Here is an 18,880-nt window from a genome sequence, read left to right as displayed (position 1 = left end):
TGTGTACATATTCTGTTACTGTCAAATGTATTGACAATAGGGAATATTGTAAACCTGAATCAGTATATGATAAAGGGCTGCCAAATATACTGAAAGCCAAACATGGGTGTAGGAAAATGCTAAGAAGGGATGCCTTTGCCTAGCAGATTGGAGGCAAAGCTGACATAGCTCAGAACTTGAGAATAATGGATGGATGTGGAAGCCACTGGCAAGGGTTTTATAGAACCCAGTTTAGAATAAAGGTGGGAGGAAAGACAGGGCTTAAGAAGAAATTAGAGATAAATCACATTTGTAAGGAAGATAGGTCTAAGATAGTGAAAAAGCCTTCCTCAAGGTACATGTCTGGTAGACAGAACAGCACCCCCTGTGGGAAGGCACTAAGCTTTACCTAGGTCTTCTACAACCAAGGCTTCAAGCTGCTAGAGGAAGGGATGCAAACCCTATTAATCCAAGAATACAGGTGAATATCCTTTGTAGCCTGGGGCTAGAACAGAAGGAATAAAAGCTCTCTGTCCCTGGGAGAAGGGTAGAAATGCATGCTGGAGCATTAAGGTCCTCCACAGTTGGGAGAGGGGGTAAGATGTCTGAGAAGTTCTCACCCTCAGGACCCAAGGACTCAAAACCTAAGACTGAAGCTAAATCTCAGAGAATGCACCTTTCAGCCTGTCCCCAACCACCAGTTAGAAAATGTTAGGTAGCAGAGGTTTATTTGTGGGGGAAGAGGCAAGAGTATGGAGAGAGATGGTCTGTGAGATGCAGTCACAAAGAGAAGACCTAAGTCTGAAGGTGAAACAGCAAACAGGGAAAAAACCTTCTGGCAAATGAGCCTATACCCTAAACACTAGAAAATTCTAATCGAATTGGAAGCCGATGGTACACTGGCTTCCAACAATAACAAAACCCAAATCTGATTCCACTCCTAGTTAGATTGACTTAACTTTCTCCTTCAGACTTAAGGCATAAGAAGAAACATACCCATTCCCAGGCATAAATATTTTTTGCCTTGGTCTTGACTGTTTTTACACAGGATATCTGGCTTTCAGCTAAAAATTATGGTACACATAAATAAGCAAGGAAAAAACAGCAAACTGTCAAGAGACAAAGCAATCAACAAAACCAGACTCATATACTCCAGATGTTGGAACTATCCGAGAATTTTAAATAACCATGGTCAATATAATAAAGGCTTTAGCAGAGTAGGTGGATAACATGCATGAAGAGAAAAGGGACATCAGAGAGATGGAAACTATTAGAAAGAATCAAATGGGAATCATAGAAATAAAAAACATGATAAAGGAAATGATGAATGACTTTGAAAGTAAACATGACACAGTTGAGGAAAGAATCCGTATACTTGAAGATAAGTCAGTAGAAATTACCCAGAGGGAAATCCAAAGAGAAATAAGAGTGGGGAAAAAACCAGACCAGAACACCAAACAGCTATGGACAATGTAAAAAATGTCTAGTATATGTGTAGTTGGAGCCTCAGAAAAAGAAAGTGAAAAAGAGATATTTGAAGAGAAAATGGCAGATAATTTTTGAAAGGAAAGAGATTTCACATCAAAGATTGAAGAAACTCAGGAAATGCAAAACGGGATAAATAGTAAACAACAAATAAAACCCATCTAGGCATATTATATTCAAACTACCGAAAACCAGATAGAAAAAATATTTAAGACTGCCAGAGGGGGGAAAAAGACACATTATATAGAGAAGAACAAATATAACAATTATAGAATTTTTTTTCCAGAAACTATCCAAACCAGAAGACAATGGAGTAAGATCGTTAGTATTGAAAGAAATAAACCTGTCAATCCAGAATTCTATACCCAGCAGAAACTTATTCTAAATGTAAAAGAAATAACGACTTTTTCAGGAAAACAAAAATTGAGAGAATTCATTAAGGCAGAAGTAAGGAATTTGATAAAAAGGCAGAAACTTAGATCTATACAAAGAAATAAAGAACAGTGGAAATGGCATAAATGTAAGTAGATATGAATTTCATTTCTTAATACTTTTTAAAGAAAGAGTGAGAGAGAGAGAAAGGAAGAAAGAGAGAAGGTAAGAAGCTTCAACTTGTAGTTGCTCTCACTTGAGTTATACTTTGAGCTTCTTGTATGTGCCTTGACCAGGGTTGTGCCAGTGTGCCCTTGCTCAAGCCAGCAGCCTTGGGCTTTTCATGCCAGTGACCTTTGAGCTCAAGCTGGCAAGCTTTGGGATTGTGTGGATGATACCCCTGCTCAAGCCAGCAGCCCCGTGCTGATGAGCCCATGCTCAGTGCCAGCAACCTCAGGATTTCAAACCAGTGATCTCAGCTTTATCCACTGCTCCGCCACCAGTCAGGCTCATTTCTTTTTTGTAATATGTCTAAAAGATAACTGAAACAACCATGGTAGCAATATATTGTATATTTATAGCATACATAACTACAGTAGCACAAAGGATGGGAGAGAGGATTTGTAAGCATATGGTTAGAAGATTTTTTGCAACATATAAAGTGATATATGTATATAAATTTCTTATTTTTATTGATTGATTTTAGAAAGAGAGGGGGAGCAGGAATCATCAACGCATAGTAGTTGCTTCTTGTATATGCTTTGACGGGGCAAGCCCAAGGTTTTGAACCAGTGACCTTGGCATTCCAGGTCTACACTTTATATCCAGTGCACCACCAAAGGTCAGCCAGTATAATATTATTTGTAAGTAAACCTCAATTGATTAAAAATACATATTAAAAACAACTCAGCAACATTAAATTTAAAATACAATTATTGTGTTAAAATATACATAAAATTTAGCATTGAACAATTCAATAGCATTAAGTAATTTCTCACTGTTTTATAACCACTAATATTATTTCCAGAGCGTTTCATCATCTCAGACAGAAACCCTATTGTACCCATTAAACAACTCCCCATTTCCTCGTCTCCCTAACCCCCAGTAACCTCTATTATATTTTCTGTCTTTATAAATTTACCTATGTAACCTAAAGGGAATCATACAATATTTGTCCTTTTTATGTCTCTCATGTAATTATACAGTTGACCCTTGAACAGTGCTCCTTGTGCAGTTGAAAATCCATATATACAATAAATTTTGACTCCCAAAAACTAAAGTACTAATAGCCTACTTTTGACCAGAAGCCCTACAGATAACGTATGCTGTTGATTAACACATATTTTGTATATGTATTATATACTGTAGTCTTAAAATAAATTAGAGAAAATCATAAGAAAGAGAAAATACATTTATAATATTTATTGAAAAAATTTTTGTGTATGAGTGGCCTATACAGCTCAAACCTGTGTTGTTTAAGGGTTAATTGTAATTCTTTTTTAGTTTTTGTTGTTGTTAGCTAGAGAGAAAGAGACAGAAAGGGACAGACAGGAAGGGAGAGAGATGAGAAGCATCAGTTCTTTATTGTAGCACCTTAGTTGTTCATTGATTACTTTCTCATATTGCCTTGACCGGGGAACTCCAGATGAGCCAGCAACCTTGCTCAAGCCAGCAACCTTGGGCTCAGCCAGCAACCTTAGGCTTCAAGCCAGCGACCCTGCACTTAAGTTGGTGGGCCTGTGCTCAAGCCAGATGAACCCACGCTCAAGCCAGATGAGCCTGTACTTGACGGCGACCTCAGGGTTCTGAATCTGGATCCTCTGTGTCCTGGGCCAACACTCGATCCACTGCTTCACTGCCTGGTTTTTTAATGGTTGCCCTTCAGTTTACAAAATACATTTACAACTAATTCAACTCCTTTCAAGTAACACTATACCACTTCAAGGGTTGTGCCTGTACCTTAGAGTATTTCCAATTACTCCCTCCTGTCTCTTAAAACATTACTGCCACTCATGTCTCTTATGGATAAGCTATTATCACCAAATACTTTGTTGCTATTATTATTATTTTGAACAAATTGTTGTCTGTTAGGTGAATTAAGAATAAGAAACATTAGATTTTATTTTATTTTCATTTATTCCTTTAGTAACACCCTTTATTACACCTGAGTTTCTGGTATAATTTTCCTTATTTCTGAAGAATTTATTTTAGAATTTCTTGTAAGACAGATCTACCAGCAGAAAAATTCCTCAATCTTTATGTGTCTGGGAATGTCTGTTGATTTTGCTGGATGCAGGATTTTAGGTTGGTAGCTTTTTTCTTTCAGTAATAGAAATATTTTACTTCACTTTCTTGCTTTCATGGTTTCTCTTGGTTCCATGGTTTCTGAAGAGAAGTGTGATGTAATTTTTATCCTTGCTTCTCTATAGGTAGAGTGTTTTTTCCCCTCTGTCTACTTTCAATTTTTTGTCTTTGTTTCTTGCAGCTTGAATATGATATGACTAGTTATAGATATTTTTGGTTTTTATCCTGTTTGTTCTCTGGGCTTCTTGGATCTGTGCTTTGGTATCTGTTACTGATTTTGGGAATTCTCAGTGATTATTGCTTCAAATATTGTATTCTATTTCTCTCTTCTTCTAGTGTTCCCATTATATATATATTATACTTGTAATTATTCCACTTTTTTTTATATTTTATCTTTTTTACTCCTTTTCAGTTTTGTAAGTTTCTATTAATTTTTTCCTAGCTCACTGATTCTTTCCTTGACTGAGCCCAGTCTCTTGCTGAAACCAGCAAAGGCATTCTTTTTTCTTTCTTTCTTTTTTTTTTAGGATTTTATTTATTCATTTTAGAGAGGAGAGAGAGAGAAGGGGGAAGGAGCAGGAAGCATCAACTCCCATATGTGCCTTGGCCAGGGAAGCCCTGGGTTTAGAACTAGTGACCTCAGTGTTCCAGGTCTACACTTTATCCACTGCACCACCATAGGCCAGGCACAGCAAAGGCATTCTTAATTTCTGTTACTATGTTTCTGGTTTCTAGCATTTCCTTTTGATTCTTTCTTGGAGTTTCTACTTCTATGCATCTGTTCTTGCGTGTTCTCTTTTTTTTCACTTGAGATTTGCTTTTTCAAAGCAGTCATTTAGCTGTAAATTTCCCTCTTGGCACCACTTTCGCTGCCTCTCATAAATTTTCATATGTTGTATTTTTGTTATTTATCTCAATGTATTTTCTAATTTCCTTTGTGATTTCTTCTTGAACCAATAGTAGTTCTCTGTTACCTGCGATTTCACTTTCCCCAGTTTAAGTTACCTGCAGTCAGTCACCTATGGTCCAAAAACGTACAATAGAAAATTGCAAAAACCAACAGTTCGTAAGTTTTATTTATTTTTATTTTGTTATTTTTCATAAGTTTTAATTTGCCTGCTGTCCTGAGTAGCATGATGAACTTTTGTGCTATCCCATACCATTCCACCCCATCGCACTTTGGACATGAATCATCACTTTATGCAACTGGATATGCCACCTGCCTGTTAGTCACTTAGTAGCTGTCTTGGTTATCAGATTGACCATCATGGTCTTGCAATGTTTGTATTCAAATAATCTTTATTTTGCTTAATAATGCCATGGTCATATAACTTATTAAAGTATATTATTATAATTGTTCTATTTTATTATTGTTGTTGTTAACCTCTTACTATGCCTAATTTGTAAATTAATCTTTATTGTAGGTATGAACATATAGGAAAAAACAGTATATATAGGGTTTGGTACTATCCGTAGATTAAGGTATCCACTGTGTGCCTTGGACATATCCCTCGTGGATAAAGGAGGTGGCTACTGTATTGATGAAGAGCGTGTCTTATCTCCACATATTTGTGAATTTCCTAGTTTTCCTTCTGTTATTGCATTCCAATTTTATTCCACTGTGATCAGAAAAGAAATTTTGAATGATTTCAATCTTTTTAAATTTGAAACTGTTTTGTGGCTTAACGTTATGGTCTGTCTTGGGAATTGTCCATGTGTACTTGAGAAGAATGTGTATTTTCTGTTGTTGAATGGAGTGTTCTGTTAATATATATATAAATTCTCATTGCTTTATAGTCTTTATTTTGTGACAGAGACAGAGAGTCAGAGAGAGGGAGAGAGAGGGACAAACAGACAGGAAGGAGACAGATGAGAAGCATCAATTCTTCGTTGTGGCATCTTAGTTGTTCATTGAGTGCTTTCTCATATGTGCCTTGACTGGGCACTACATCAGACTGAGTGACCCCTTCCTCAAGCCAGTGACATTGAGCTTAAGCTGGCGAGCCTTGCTCAAACCAGATGAGCTCATTCTCAAGCCGGCAACCTCAGGGTCTCGAACCTGGGTCCTCAGCGTCCCAGTCCGACACTCTATCCACTGCACCACCCCCTGTCTGGTCAGGCTGGTTTATAGTCTTTTTAAGTATTCTGTTTCCTTTCTGTCTAGTTGTTCTATCCATTATTGATTGTAGGGTACCAGTTATTTTAGAGATTTGTATAACCTTGATATCAAACCTAACATGAATATTTTAGGAAAGGAGAATTAGAGAGTAGTGTCACTCATGAAGATTGATTCATAAATGTCTACATACAAAATAATAGTAAACTGAATGTAGCTGTATTTAGAAAGGATAATACATTAATAACAAGTTGATTTTTCCAGGAATGCAAGGTGATTTAACATTTGACAATCACCTAGCATAATAATAGTAGCAGAATAAAGGAGAAAAATCTCACAATCATCTCAATATATAAAGAACAATTAATGATAAAAATCCATACCCACCATGATAAAGCTTTAGCACACTATAGGAAATTTTTTAAACTTGATATAAGTTATCTACCAAAAGAGCTACAGGAAATTTTATTAATGGTAGTATGATGCATATTTTCTTTTTAATACGGAGCAAGACAAAGATACTGATTAACATGGTTTCTATTTGATATTGTTCTGAAGGTTCTAATCAGTACAATTAAGTAAGAAAAACAGTAAAATGTATAAGAATTAGGAAAGAAATATCATTATTTGCAGATAAATAATAATTTGCAGATATATTAATTAATGAGTTATTTTAGCAAGATTTTGGTACAAGATAGCATAAAAAATCTATTACATTTCTATAACAAAAAAGCCCCTGAAAGATGTGATTTACAATAACAAAAAAGTCAATTGGCTAGGAATAAATGTAACAAAAATTTGCAAAGATACTTCAAACCATTGTTGATATAAGTTAAAAAGAAGGAATTAACCTTGTTCATGTGATGGAAGACTCACTATTGTAAAGATGTCAGTTCTCTAAATAGAGCTGTATATTTTATGCAAACCAAGTCAAGTACCATCTCCCCCCAAAATAATCTAGGTAAAAATTGAGAACCTAATTCTAAAGTTTTTGTGGAATAGAAAGAAGCAAGGATTGCCAGATACAGCTAAAGAATAAGATGAGAAATCTTGCTGTAATAGATCTCAAGGTTAATTAAGGAAAAACAAGTCAGAAACACACTTGATTTATTACAGAGGTGGCAATTTACAGTGGTGAGGAAAGGTAGTAAGTAGGTCAATAGTATATACATTTTCAAACAAATAAAACGTGACTCATACCAAATATCATACACAGAGATTAATTCAAGGTGGATATTGGTCCTCAATATGAAAGCCTTCTAGAAAATAATATAGTATGTTTTATGACCCATAACAGTAGGGAAAATTTTGTTTCAAAATATAGAAAACACTAACTTTTAAAAAAGAAGCATTGATAAATTAAACTGTATTAAAGTTATGAACTTTTGTCCCTCAAACAGCAGTGTAGAAAAAGTGAAAAAATATTTGTAACACAACTAACTGACAAAGAACTGATGCTCACAGTATAGACTCAATAAAAAAAATGACAAGAAACTTAGGCATTCCCAAAAGAAGAAATATTTAAAATGCTTAAAAAATATAAAAGTTCTAAACTTTATTAATTAGAAAATGGAAATTAAAATCATAATGATATATACTACACACTTTCCAAAATGGTTAAAATGGAAATGACAAAAAACACAAAAAATGTTGGTTAGAATGTTGGAGCAAAAGGATTTTTGCTACAGGGAGAGTAAATTGGTTTTAACCACTATATAAAACAGTTTGACCATCTATTATAGAAATCCGTGTATGTATGCATCAAGAGACATACAAAAATATTCATATAATCATGGAAGTATTCTTTGTAGTTTTCCAAAACTGGAAACAACCCAAAATGCCTACTATTAGTAGCATTAGAAAGGATAAATTGTGGCACATTTATTAAAATGGAATACTATGCAGCAATGAAAAGAAATAAACTACTGTTACATGCAACAGTATTTGAGTCTCATAAGCAATGTTGGAAAAGAGACACCCTGCACAGAAAAACGTTCATACTGCATAATTCTAATAAGAGTGTGAAAACACATGCACTGTTAAACCACAGTGTTCTAATTCAGGAGAATGATTAACTTTCAGGAGTATAACAGGATGGTGATTAGAAGGGGGAAGAATTTTTAGACAGAATGTGGGACTTGCCCTCTTGGCTCTCTCCTTTCCAGGATTCCCCTTACTTTCCAGTGGTTGGTATTACCACATTGCATTTTGTGGTAAGGTCTCCATAGTCTCCTCCAATGTATGGCACTTTCTCATTCTTTATCTTTCATGACCTTGATACTTTCGAAGAACATATTACTTACCAGTTATTGTATAGAATATTCCTTAATTTAGTTTGGTTTTTCTCATGATTAGCTCAAATTTATGCAAATTTGGCAAAAATCATAAAAATGATTTTGTGCTTTTTTTTGTTTTATGAAATCAAGAATATATGATATTGATGTTTTCAGATTGATGATGGTAACTGTGATCAGTAATTAGGGTAGTTTCTGCCAGATTTATTCATTGTAATGTTACTGTTTTCCTCTTTGCAATTAATAAGAATAGTGTGTCTGGCCTCTGGTTGTACAGTGAATAAAGCGTCGACCTGGAATGTTGAGGTCGCTGGTTCGAAACCCCAGGCTTGCCTGGTCAAGGCACATATAAGAAGCAAGTATGAGTTCATGCTTCCTGTTCCTCCCCCTGATTTTCTCTCTCTCTCTCTCTCTCTCTCTCTCTCTCTCTCTTCTCTCTAAAATCAATAAATAAAATCTTAAAAAAAATAATATTGCAAGCCTGTCCTGTAATGGCTTAGAGCATAAAGCATTGACCTGGAATGCTGGTGTCGCTGGTTCTAAACCTGGGGCTCACCTGGTTAAGCACATACGAGAAGCAACTACTACAAATTGGTGCTTCCTGTTTCTCCCCACTCCCCCTTCCCTCTCTCTCCCCTCTCTTTAAAATCATTTTTTAAAAAAGAATATTGTAGGGAGAACCTTTGGGATAATGTAAATATGTATCAGTCATCACAGTTATTTTAACACTGACTCATGTTTCTTGCCTGTGGTGTTTATTTCTGTGGTTTTTGTTTAAAAGTAATTTTCTGTGTTTATTATTTTTCTCCATTTTTATTAATTTGTCTTTTATTCTAAGGAAGATCTGTCCCCTTTCCTCTTAATTATTTTTAACAGTATGAACTCATGGATATCTATGTCAATCTATGGATTATAATCCATTACTGTTCAAATTGTCCCACATGTGACTATTGGGAAATACTTCTAGTTGGCTCTTGTGCCCTTTCCAAGTGTCCCCATCAGTTTTGGAGCATTTCCATACTTTCTGGCGTGACCAAATATTCCTGGCTCGTGTTTCCCCACCGCACTAGAATTAGGATAAGTTATTTCTCCAGGGAGCCCTTGTTCATTTTTTATTGAAGGTTGGTATTTAGAAATCAAGATTTGGAATCTAAATTTGCTATTGCTGCTGGGTATCCTTCTAGTTTCTGTCAGTTCACAGAACTAGGAAATATATGTATATTAATACATACCTACATCTTTTTCTGTATCTCTCTATTTCTCTTCCTATCTGTTGGTAGTCATGACCTCTTTCGGATACTTTGATTACAGTTCAGCACCACCGGTTCATTCGCTTCTTCCCTCTTCCTTATTTTTACTTTTTTCTCCTGTGGTGAAAAACTTGTCTTTTGTCATCCACAATATATGGATTTATTTATTCTTAATATACACAACAGTGGTCCCAGAATTGCTAACCCATACTTCAATGACCGTGTAATTTATCATATAAATTAGGACACTTTTGAGAGAGAAAAGGGGCACTATTAATTATTATTCAAGGATATTAGGTATAAGCATAGCCTGTTTCAGAGAAATTAGGAAGTATGGCTTCCTACATATGGCACATATTATACTAATTTTTTTTTATTATTATAGCTTTTTTTTCTCTTTTATAGAGTCATAAATTTTCTTTCAAATTATCTAGAAATCACTCTTAAAAACTTGTGTTGAAAGCTGTTAAAACAGTGAACATTTAGTGACTTATATACTTATTAGAAAACATTTTCTGTAATCATATTAGACTTCTGTGGTGAGAATATCGAATTCTGGTAAGATGGAGCAGAGCAGCGTTACTATTCCGTTTTGTTTGGATCACTGCTATAAGTTAGAATTGGAATTTCTTAGGTTTCCCTTGAGAAGATTTTATTGCATGTAGTGCTTCAAAATTGAAAATCTTAAGAATGTCAGCCAAAGAAATACTGATTTGAGATACTTGTCTGGTGGTTAATAACATTTCCTTGTTCAGGTGGACACACGTTTGCAAAATGGATTTGCTCCTGGGATGAAACTGGAAGTGATTGTGAAGACAGATCCTGAAACCTACTGGGTGGCCACCATCATTACCACCTGTGAGCAGTTGCTTCTCCTCCGCTATGATGGCTATGGGGAGGACCGCAGAGCAGACTTTTGGTGTGATATCAGGAAGGCTGACCTTTACCCCATCGGGTGGTGTGAGCAGAATAAGAAGACCCTCGAAGCCCCAGAAGGTAATAAAATGCTTCCTATCATGACATGATGTGATATTGCTGTAGAAAATCTTGTACCTCATCTTGAGGTATTCAGTCCCTCATGCACATAGGTTTTTCTAACTTTTTTGGGGTTAACATTTTGGAGGAAAATATTTATAAGAAATAATGCACATTTCCTTATCTTTTAGAATTACTTTCTGTGCTCCATAAAACCTCAAGTTTTTGTTGCATTCATAGGGAGCATCAGTTACTTATTCTATAAGATTGTGAGGCTCTCTGAGTTTGAGACTTGTAGGGCTGGTTGTCTTGAGGTACATTGGGCCAGATTGATTCTCTCTTTCCTCTCACCCACAAGTGATCTGGGAGTTATAAACTTTTAAAATGAATGGAAGCTTTCTTTCAGAAAAGAGCCCTACTGGGAGTAGAATCCAAATTCAGGGAGACAGAGACAACAGAACATAGAAAGAGAGGGTCTTATAAAGATGGGTAAAGGAAAGAGACACTGCAGATTTAAGACAGTACAGACCTTATATGTTCTTCTTTAAACAACTTATTTTGGTATAATTTCAGATTTATAAAAAAGTTGCAAATATAGTATAGAAAATTCTTGGTGACTGCCAAGTTTCTCCAAATGTTGACATTTTACCAAATTTACTTTGTTCTTCCTTCCTCTCTTTTCCTCTATCTTACAAACCACACACACATACACCCATGCCTATGTACACATGCACGCTCTTGTCAAGAACCATTTGAGTCACTTGTAGACATGATGATATCTTTTACCCATAAGTACTTTAATGTATTCCTAAAAACAAGGACATTTATGAACATAGCAAAAATAACAAAATTGGGAAATTAACTTTGACATAATACTGTTATTTAATCTATAGACCATATTTAGTTTTTATTAGTAATTTTTCTTCTAAATCATGTGTTGTGTTTGGTTGTGATGTCTCACAAGATTTTTTAAAAATATGGAACAATTTCTCAAGCTTTTTTTGGCTTTCATGACTTTGACATTTTTTAAAGGTACAGGACAATTTTCCCGATAATGTCCATTATGTTCCCGGCCAATAATATTACATCCCGTTTCTTTTCTTGGTCCAGGATTTGGTCCAGATTCACACATTTCATTTGGTTGCCAAATCTTTTTAGTTTACTTAACCTTTCTTCGTCTTTCTTGGTGTTGAAGTTTCTAAAGACTATAAGACACTTAGTTTTTAGAATGTTCCACAGTTTGTGTTAGTCTGATGTTTCCTTACATTCTAATTGTGCACTTTTGGTAGGAAAAATGCAGAAGTGATGTTGTGTCCTAGTACATCTTATCAGGAGACTCATGCAGTTAATTTGCCCTGTAACTGGTGGTGTTAACCTTCATCACTTGATTAAATTGGTATATAGCAGATTTTCCCACATAAAAATTTCTTTTACCCTTTTAACTTAATAAGTATCTTGTGCGAAGATACTTTGAGATAAGTATATATCCCATTTCTCTTTAAACTTTCATCCACTATTTTAGCATCCATTGATAATTTTTATCTGAAGTAATTACTACTGTAATGATTACCAAATGGTTTTTTCTTACATTTCATAATTGGCTTTCTGTTATAGAAGGAGCTTTCCCTTTTCTTCTATTTACACACATGTACTTATAAAGTATGTGCGTATTTATGTATATATGTCAGTGGAGACTCATGATTATTTTATTTAATGAGTTGTAATGCTTTACTATCTTTTTTATTTTGATACTCAGATTGTCATAGATTTGGCCATTGGGCATTCCTTCAAACTGGCTAACATGTCCTTATGTTCCCATTATTCTTTTTTGTTTGTTTGTTTTACTTTTCCAAAGCTAGAAACGGGGAGGCAGTCAGACAGACTCCTGTATGCGCCCGACCGGGATCCACCCGGCACGCCCACCAGGGGGCGATGCTCTGCCCATCCTGGGTGTCGCTCTGTCGCGACCAGAGCCACTCTAGTGCCTGGGGCAGAGGCCAAGGAGCCATCCCCAGCGCCCGGGCCATCTTTGCTCCAATGGAACCTCGGCTGCGGGAGGGGAAGAGAGAGACAGAGAGGAAGGAGGGGGGGGTGGCGAAGCAGATGGGCGCTTCTCCTGTGTGCCCTGGCCGGGAATTGAACCCGGGACTCCTGTATGCCAGGCCGACGCTCTACCACTGAGCCAACCGGCCAGGGCCTATTCCCATTATTCTTTGAGTAGTTTCTCGTATTTTGGATCAAGAAGCTTTCCCCTGCCTCATCCTTGAAATTAGACATTTTTTCCCAAGAAGTCTTGGTTTCTTTTGGTGAAAGGGATATTTAGAAATGAGGATCTGGGAATTAGTGTTCTGAGGGTATCGGTGGGCTTCTAAGTGGTCATATTTTTAACATTTTGGGGGGGGGTGATCAATGTAAGAGGAAGTTAGAGACATGAAGCTACTTGGCTTAGAGTCTCATTTTAAGAGTATAGGAAAATTCATCTTATTTAAACATGAACAACAGACACAAACAATGCTTTTAGTTGAATCTCATACAAATGTATTACAAGAAAGAGAGAGAGAGAGAGAGAGAAAAGGATAGAATAAAATCCTTCCAGAGAAACAGAACCACAGAAGAGATGAACACTATCAAATGAAAAACATTTCAAAACAAGCTAAAAGAAAATAGTAGCCCTTTCACACTACCCAGAGAGGGGCCCATACAACATTGTTCTCGATTCCCACGTAACTTAAAGGAAACTTTCACAGTGTCCAGTGCCCTCAATGTCCTGCAAATGAAGGAGGAGGATGTCCTCAAAGTTCTTGCAGCAGGAATCCACTTAAGTGGCACCAATCTTGACTTCAAAATGGAACAGTACATCTACAAGAAGAGGAGTGATGACATCTATACCGTAAATCTGAAGAGAACTTGGGAGAAGCTTCTGCTGGCAGCTCCTACCATTGTTGCCATTGAAAACCCCCCTGATGTCAGTGTCATATTACCCAGGAATACTGGCCAGTGACTTGTGCTGAAGTTTACTACTGCTGCTGCTGCTGGAGCCTCTTCTACTGCTGTCCACTTCACTCCTGGAATCTTCACTAACCATATCCAGGCAGCCTTCTGGGAGCTGAGACTTCTGGTGGTTCCTGATCCCAGGGCTGACCACTAGCCTCTCATAGAGGCATCCTCTGTTAACCTACCTTTGCTCTATGAAATGCAGACCCTTTTCTGCATTATGTGGTCATTGTCATCCCTTGCAACGAGAGGGCTCACCCAGTGTGTCTGATGTGATGGATGCTGGTCCAGGAAGTTCTGTGCAGGCATAGCACCATCTCCCATGAACACCCATAGAATGTCATGCCTGATCTCTACTACTACAGAAATCATGAAGAGATTGAAAAGGAAAAGCAGGAAGGATCCCAGATGGTGGTAGAGTAGGTGGATGCTACACTCACCTACCGAGAACCAAACTGAAATTATAACTAAATTATAGAATACTCATTTTGAACAACCATCTGAAGACTAGCTGATGAGAAGTCTTATAATCAAGAATTTACAGAATAAGCCACATTAAGACTGGTAGGAAGGGCAGAGACACAAAAAAGGCTGGCCCTACTCCCATAAGTGCTAGTTGAGGTTCTAGACGGCTGTCTCAGCTGTGGGGGGAATCCCAGGCTGGGCTCCCCAATCCAGAGCACCAGATCAGGGAGGAGGTGCCCATATAAGAGGGGTCGGGAACCTATGGCTCGTGAGCCAGATGTGGCGTGTTTTTTTTTGTTTGTTTGTTTTTTGTTTTTTTTTCCATTTTTCTGAAGCTGGAAACAGGGAGAGACAGTCAGACAGACTCCCGCATGCGCCCGACCGGGATCCACCCGGCACGCCCACCAGGGGCGACGCTCTGCCCACCAGGGGGCGATGCTCTGCCCATCCTGGGTGTCACCATGTTGCGACTAGAGCCACTCTAGCGCCTGGGGCAGAGGCCACAGAGCCATCCCCAGTGCCCGGGCCATCTTTGCTCCAATGGAGCCTTGGCTGTGGGAGGGGAAGAGAGAGACAGAGAGGAAGGAGAGGGGGAGGGGTGGAGAAGCAGATGGGCGCTTCTCCTGTGTGCCCTGGCTGGGAATCGAACACGGGTCCTCTGCACGCTAGGCCGACGCTCTACCGCTGAACCAACCAGCCAGGGCAGATGTGGCTCTTTTGATGGCTGCATCTGGCTCGCAGACAAATCTTTAATAAAAAAAAATAATGTTAAAAATAAAAAACACTCTCATGTATTACAATCCATTCATTTCCTACTGCTCATGTTCATGGTTGTGGGTGGCTGGAGCCAATCACAGCTGTTGTCTGGGACAACACCAGATTTTTATTAGATAATGTGTAACGTTCACGGGTCGTTGTATGGCTCTCACGGAATTACATTTTAAAATATGTGGTATTCATGGCTCTCTCAGCCAAAAAGTTCCCGACCCCTGCCATATAACATTCATCTATGAAAATCATAAGGGATTCTATCTGCCAGGAGAGATAGCTAGAGACACAGGCACCCTCTTAAAGGGCCAATACACAAAATTTTGTTTAGAGCCATTCACCCTGGGCTCTGGCAGAGGTAGGGCAAAGCAGGCTAGAGTTGCATGAGGAGAGCCTGGAGTTTGAGGAGAGCTGAAGCAACAGCCACCATGATCCCTATGCTGAGCATTTTCCAGTACTACCAACTCCATCTTTCTTCTGCAGAGCACTCCCATCCAAGCTACATCAGCCTGGGGGAAAGCAACAGCCCCACCCTCTGGACTCCCTCTCACCCCACACTGTGGAGCTTACATCCTGCTGAGGAGTCAGCTGCCTTGGCCAGGGGGTAGAGGTCTGGACAGATTTAGGAGGTGTCAGTGACTGAGTTGTGTGGCCTTGAAGTGGGGGCCATTATCCCCACTTTCCATGAACCTGAGAGTCACTTCTCCCTCACAGGAGATCCTGTAGAACCATTTAACAGGCTTCCAGAAGACCCACTTTCTGGACTCCAGCTCACACCTGACTGCTAGTGGCTCCATCTGCTGAGGTCAGGACAAAATCTGGGACAGACTGAATGGCATGGCTCTAGGGTTGGAGTCACGCCTCCCACCTTCCTCAAAGCCTGACCAGCACATCCCCTTCATGGCAATACCCTAGCCTCATCCTCATCTCACCTGAAGACTCATCCTACAGACCCTTCTCCTGGCAGAATATAGAACAGGGGGATCAGGACAGGGGCCATGTTTCCTTTGCACACCAGACTAGAGCAGAGCCTTCCCTTCACGCAGCCAAATCTTCATCTGCTTAAGCCTGATAAACTGCTGGCCTCACCCTGATGACTCTCTGCAACCCTGCCCCAATACAAATGTGTGTGAGCATCCAACAGGTGGCAGCTACACTTGGGATATCCAGAGACATTTGTTGAATGGCTTCAGATCTAGCACTGGCACTAAGTTGGAACCTGTATCAATCTGGTGAATACCACTGAGCCCCTATATGGTGACTCACGAGAACCTAACTCACACAACTTGAGTACAGCTAGAAGCTCTTTCAGTGACTGAGCCTAACAGGCAGCCAGGAGGCAGAGGATATGGAGAAGATCTCAGGGTACCTTCGGACTTTTGCTGACCTGCCCCTGAACCCAGTGCTAGTAAAAGTGGGCCTTGGTGCACAGCTTGGTGCTTCTCACATGAATGCAGGCCCAGCAGAGGCAACTTTGTAGCTCCAGACAGGTTGCTGAGGGCCATTCACAGGCAGTGTCTTACATGGGCCTTCACCAGGTTCCCTCCCAAAAGCTCCAGAACTAGCACACCCAGTGGCCAACTTCAGACATCAGGGTAGGATCCAACAAGTTTCACAAGCAGCATACCCAGAGGGAGATATCCGCAGGCACCAAACCCTGCTGTGACAAATTCCATTTTGTGTGGTCATTATCTGCACAGCAGCTCACAGCTGTGTTCGGGATTGAACCTCACAGCCAGATAGCCCGAAGGTTGATTCCATGCATGAACAAGCCAATAGCAAACAAGATTCAATTACAACAGGAGGGCCCACATAACCCACACAAGGGACATTCCTTGAGCAGATAGCTTAAGTGATCAAGGAAACTGCACCACCAGACCCCACAGGATGCCTATTACATTAAGCCATCCACAAAAACTGGAAGTCCTAGCAGATCTAGCTAACACACAGAAACAGACACAAAGAGGCAGCCAAAACGGGGAGACAAAGAAACAGGCCCCAAATGAAAGAATAAGAGAAATATCCAGAAAAAGAGCTAAATGAAGTGGAGGCAAGCAATTTATCAGATATAAAGTTCAAAATGATTATAGGGATGCTCAACAGCATGATAAAGGACATAGAATGTAACAAAAGGAACGGTAATGGAGACTATAATATCTGAAATGAAGAATATATTACAAGGAATTAACAGTAGCTAGATGAAGCAGAGGATTGAATAAGTTAGTGATTTGGAAGACAAGGTAGGAAAAAATACCCAATCAGAGCAGGAAAAATAAAAAAGAATTTTAAAAAATGAGGATAGCTTAAAGAACCTTTGGGGAAAAAATGACATTGTTACAACATCTGCATCATAGGTGTACAGAGGAGAAAAGAGAGAGCAAGAGATCAAGAACCTATTTGCAAAAATAATGACCAAAAATATTCCTAACCTGTTGAAGGAAAAATACACACAAGTCCAGGAAGCACAGAGAGTTCTAAACAAAATGAACCCAAAGAGACCCAGACCAAGGCACATCATAATTAAAATGGCAAAAGTTAAAGACAAAGAGAGCATCTTAAAAGCCCCAAGAGAAAAAACAGTTAATTACTTACTAGGGAGCTCCCATAAGACTGTCAGTTGATTTCTCAACAGAAACATTTCAGGCCAGAAGGGATTGGCATGAAATAGTTAAAGTGATGAAAAGCTAGGACCTACCACCAATACTACTTTATCCAACAATGCTGTCATTTAAAATTGAAGGAGAAGTAAAGAGCTTCCCAGACAAGAAAACCTAAATGAGTTAGTTACCACCAAACCAGTATTACAAGAAATGTTAAAGGGATAGGAAGGGAGGACACATGATGAAAAGAGAGGGGCAGAGGAAGGGAAGAGAAGAGAGGAGGAGGAGGAGGAGGAAGAAGATGACAGAGGAACATAGTTAAAAGAATAAAAGTTCAATAAATATGTACCTATCAATAATCACTTTAAATATAAATAGCTTAAATGTTCCAATCAAAAGACATAGGGTAGACCTGACCAGGCGGTGGTGCAGTGGATAGAGCGTCAGACTGGGATGCAGAGGACCCAGGTTCGAGACCCCGAGGTCGCCAGCTTGAGTGCGGGCTCATCTGGTTTGAGCAAAAAAACCCCAAAAAAACCCCACCAGCTTGAGCCCAAGGTTGCTGGCTCTAGCAGGGGGTTACTCCGTCTGCTGAAGGCCCGCAGTCAAGGCACATATGAGAAAGCAACCAATGAACAACTAAGGTGTTGCAACGCGCAATGAAAAACAAATGATTGATGCTTCTCATCTCTCTCCGTTCCTGTCTGTCTGTCCCTGTCTATCCCTCTCACTGACTCACTCTCTGTCTCTGTAAAAAAAAAAAAAAAAAGACATAGGGTAACTGAATGGATAAGAAAACAAAGACTCATATATATGCTGTCTACAAGAGACCCACCTCAGAATGAACTATACATAGAGACAAAATAAAGGGATGGAAAAAGATATTTCATGCAATGTAAAGGAAAAAAATGCTGAGGTAACAATACTTCTATCTGACAAAACAGACTTTAAAACAAAGGTAATAGCAAGAAAAAAGGACAATATGATGATAAAGGAAACAATCAAAGAAGAGGATATAACCCTTGTAAACATATATGCACCCTATATAAGAGCATCCAGATATGTAAAGTAAATCTTGATGACATAAAGGGAGAGAGCAACAGCACTACAGTCATAGTAGGAAATTTTAACACCCCATTGACATCAACAGATAGATCTTCCAGACAGAAAAACAGGAAATGGTGACATTAAATGACACACTAGATCAGATGGATTTAATTGATATCTTCAGAGCACTCACCCCAAAGCAGCACAATATATATATTTTTTCTTTTTTTA

General features: G+C 38.7%; 1 protein-coding gene and 1 pseudogene across 5 annotated transcripts in view; both read left to right on the top strand.

Moving 5' to 3' along the window:
* The window catches only part of SFMBT1 (Scm like with four mbt domains 1), a 199,188-nt gene that overhangs the window by 125,554 nt on the left and 54,754 nt on the right, over positions 1-18,880 (top strand). For all 5 annotated transcript variants that reach the window (XM_066244497.1, XM_066244501.1, XM_066244499.1 and 2 more), the window contains one exon: positions 10,556-10,796. In XM_066244497.1, the coding sequence (XP_066100594.1) occupies positions 10,556-10,796 (241 nt within the window). The remainder of the gene's footprint in view (positions 1-10,555; positions 10,797-18,880) is intronic.
* Positions 11,261-14,192, top strand: LOC136314551 (small ribosomal subunit protein uS2B-like; annotated as a pseudogene).

Source organism: Saccopteryx bilineata, chromosome 10, assembly GCF_036850765.1.
Source record: "Saccopteryx bilineata isolate mSacBil1 chromosome 10, mSacBil1_pri_phased_curated, whole genome shotgun sequence".
NCBI classification, from domain to species: domain Eukaryota; kingdom Metazoa; phylum Chordata; class Mammalia; order Chiroptera; family Emballonuridae; genus Saccopteryx; species Saccopteryx bilineata.
Note: the sequence above shows the minus strand (reverse complement) of the source record. Positions and strands in the feature narration are given on the sequence as shown.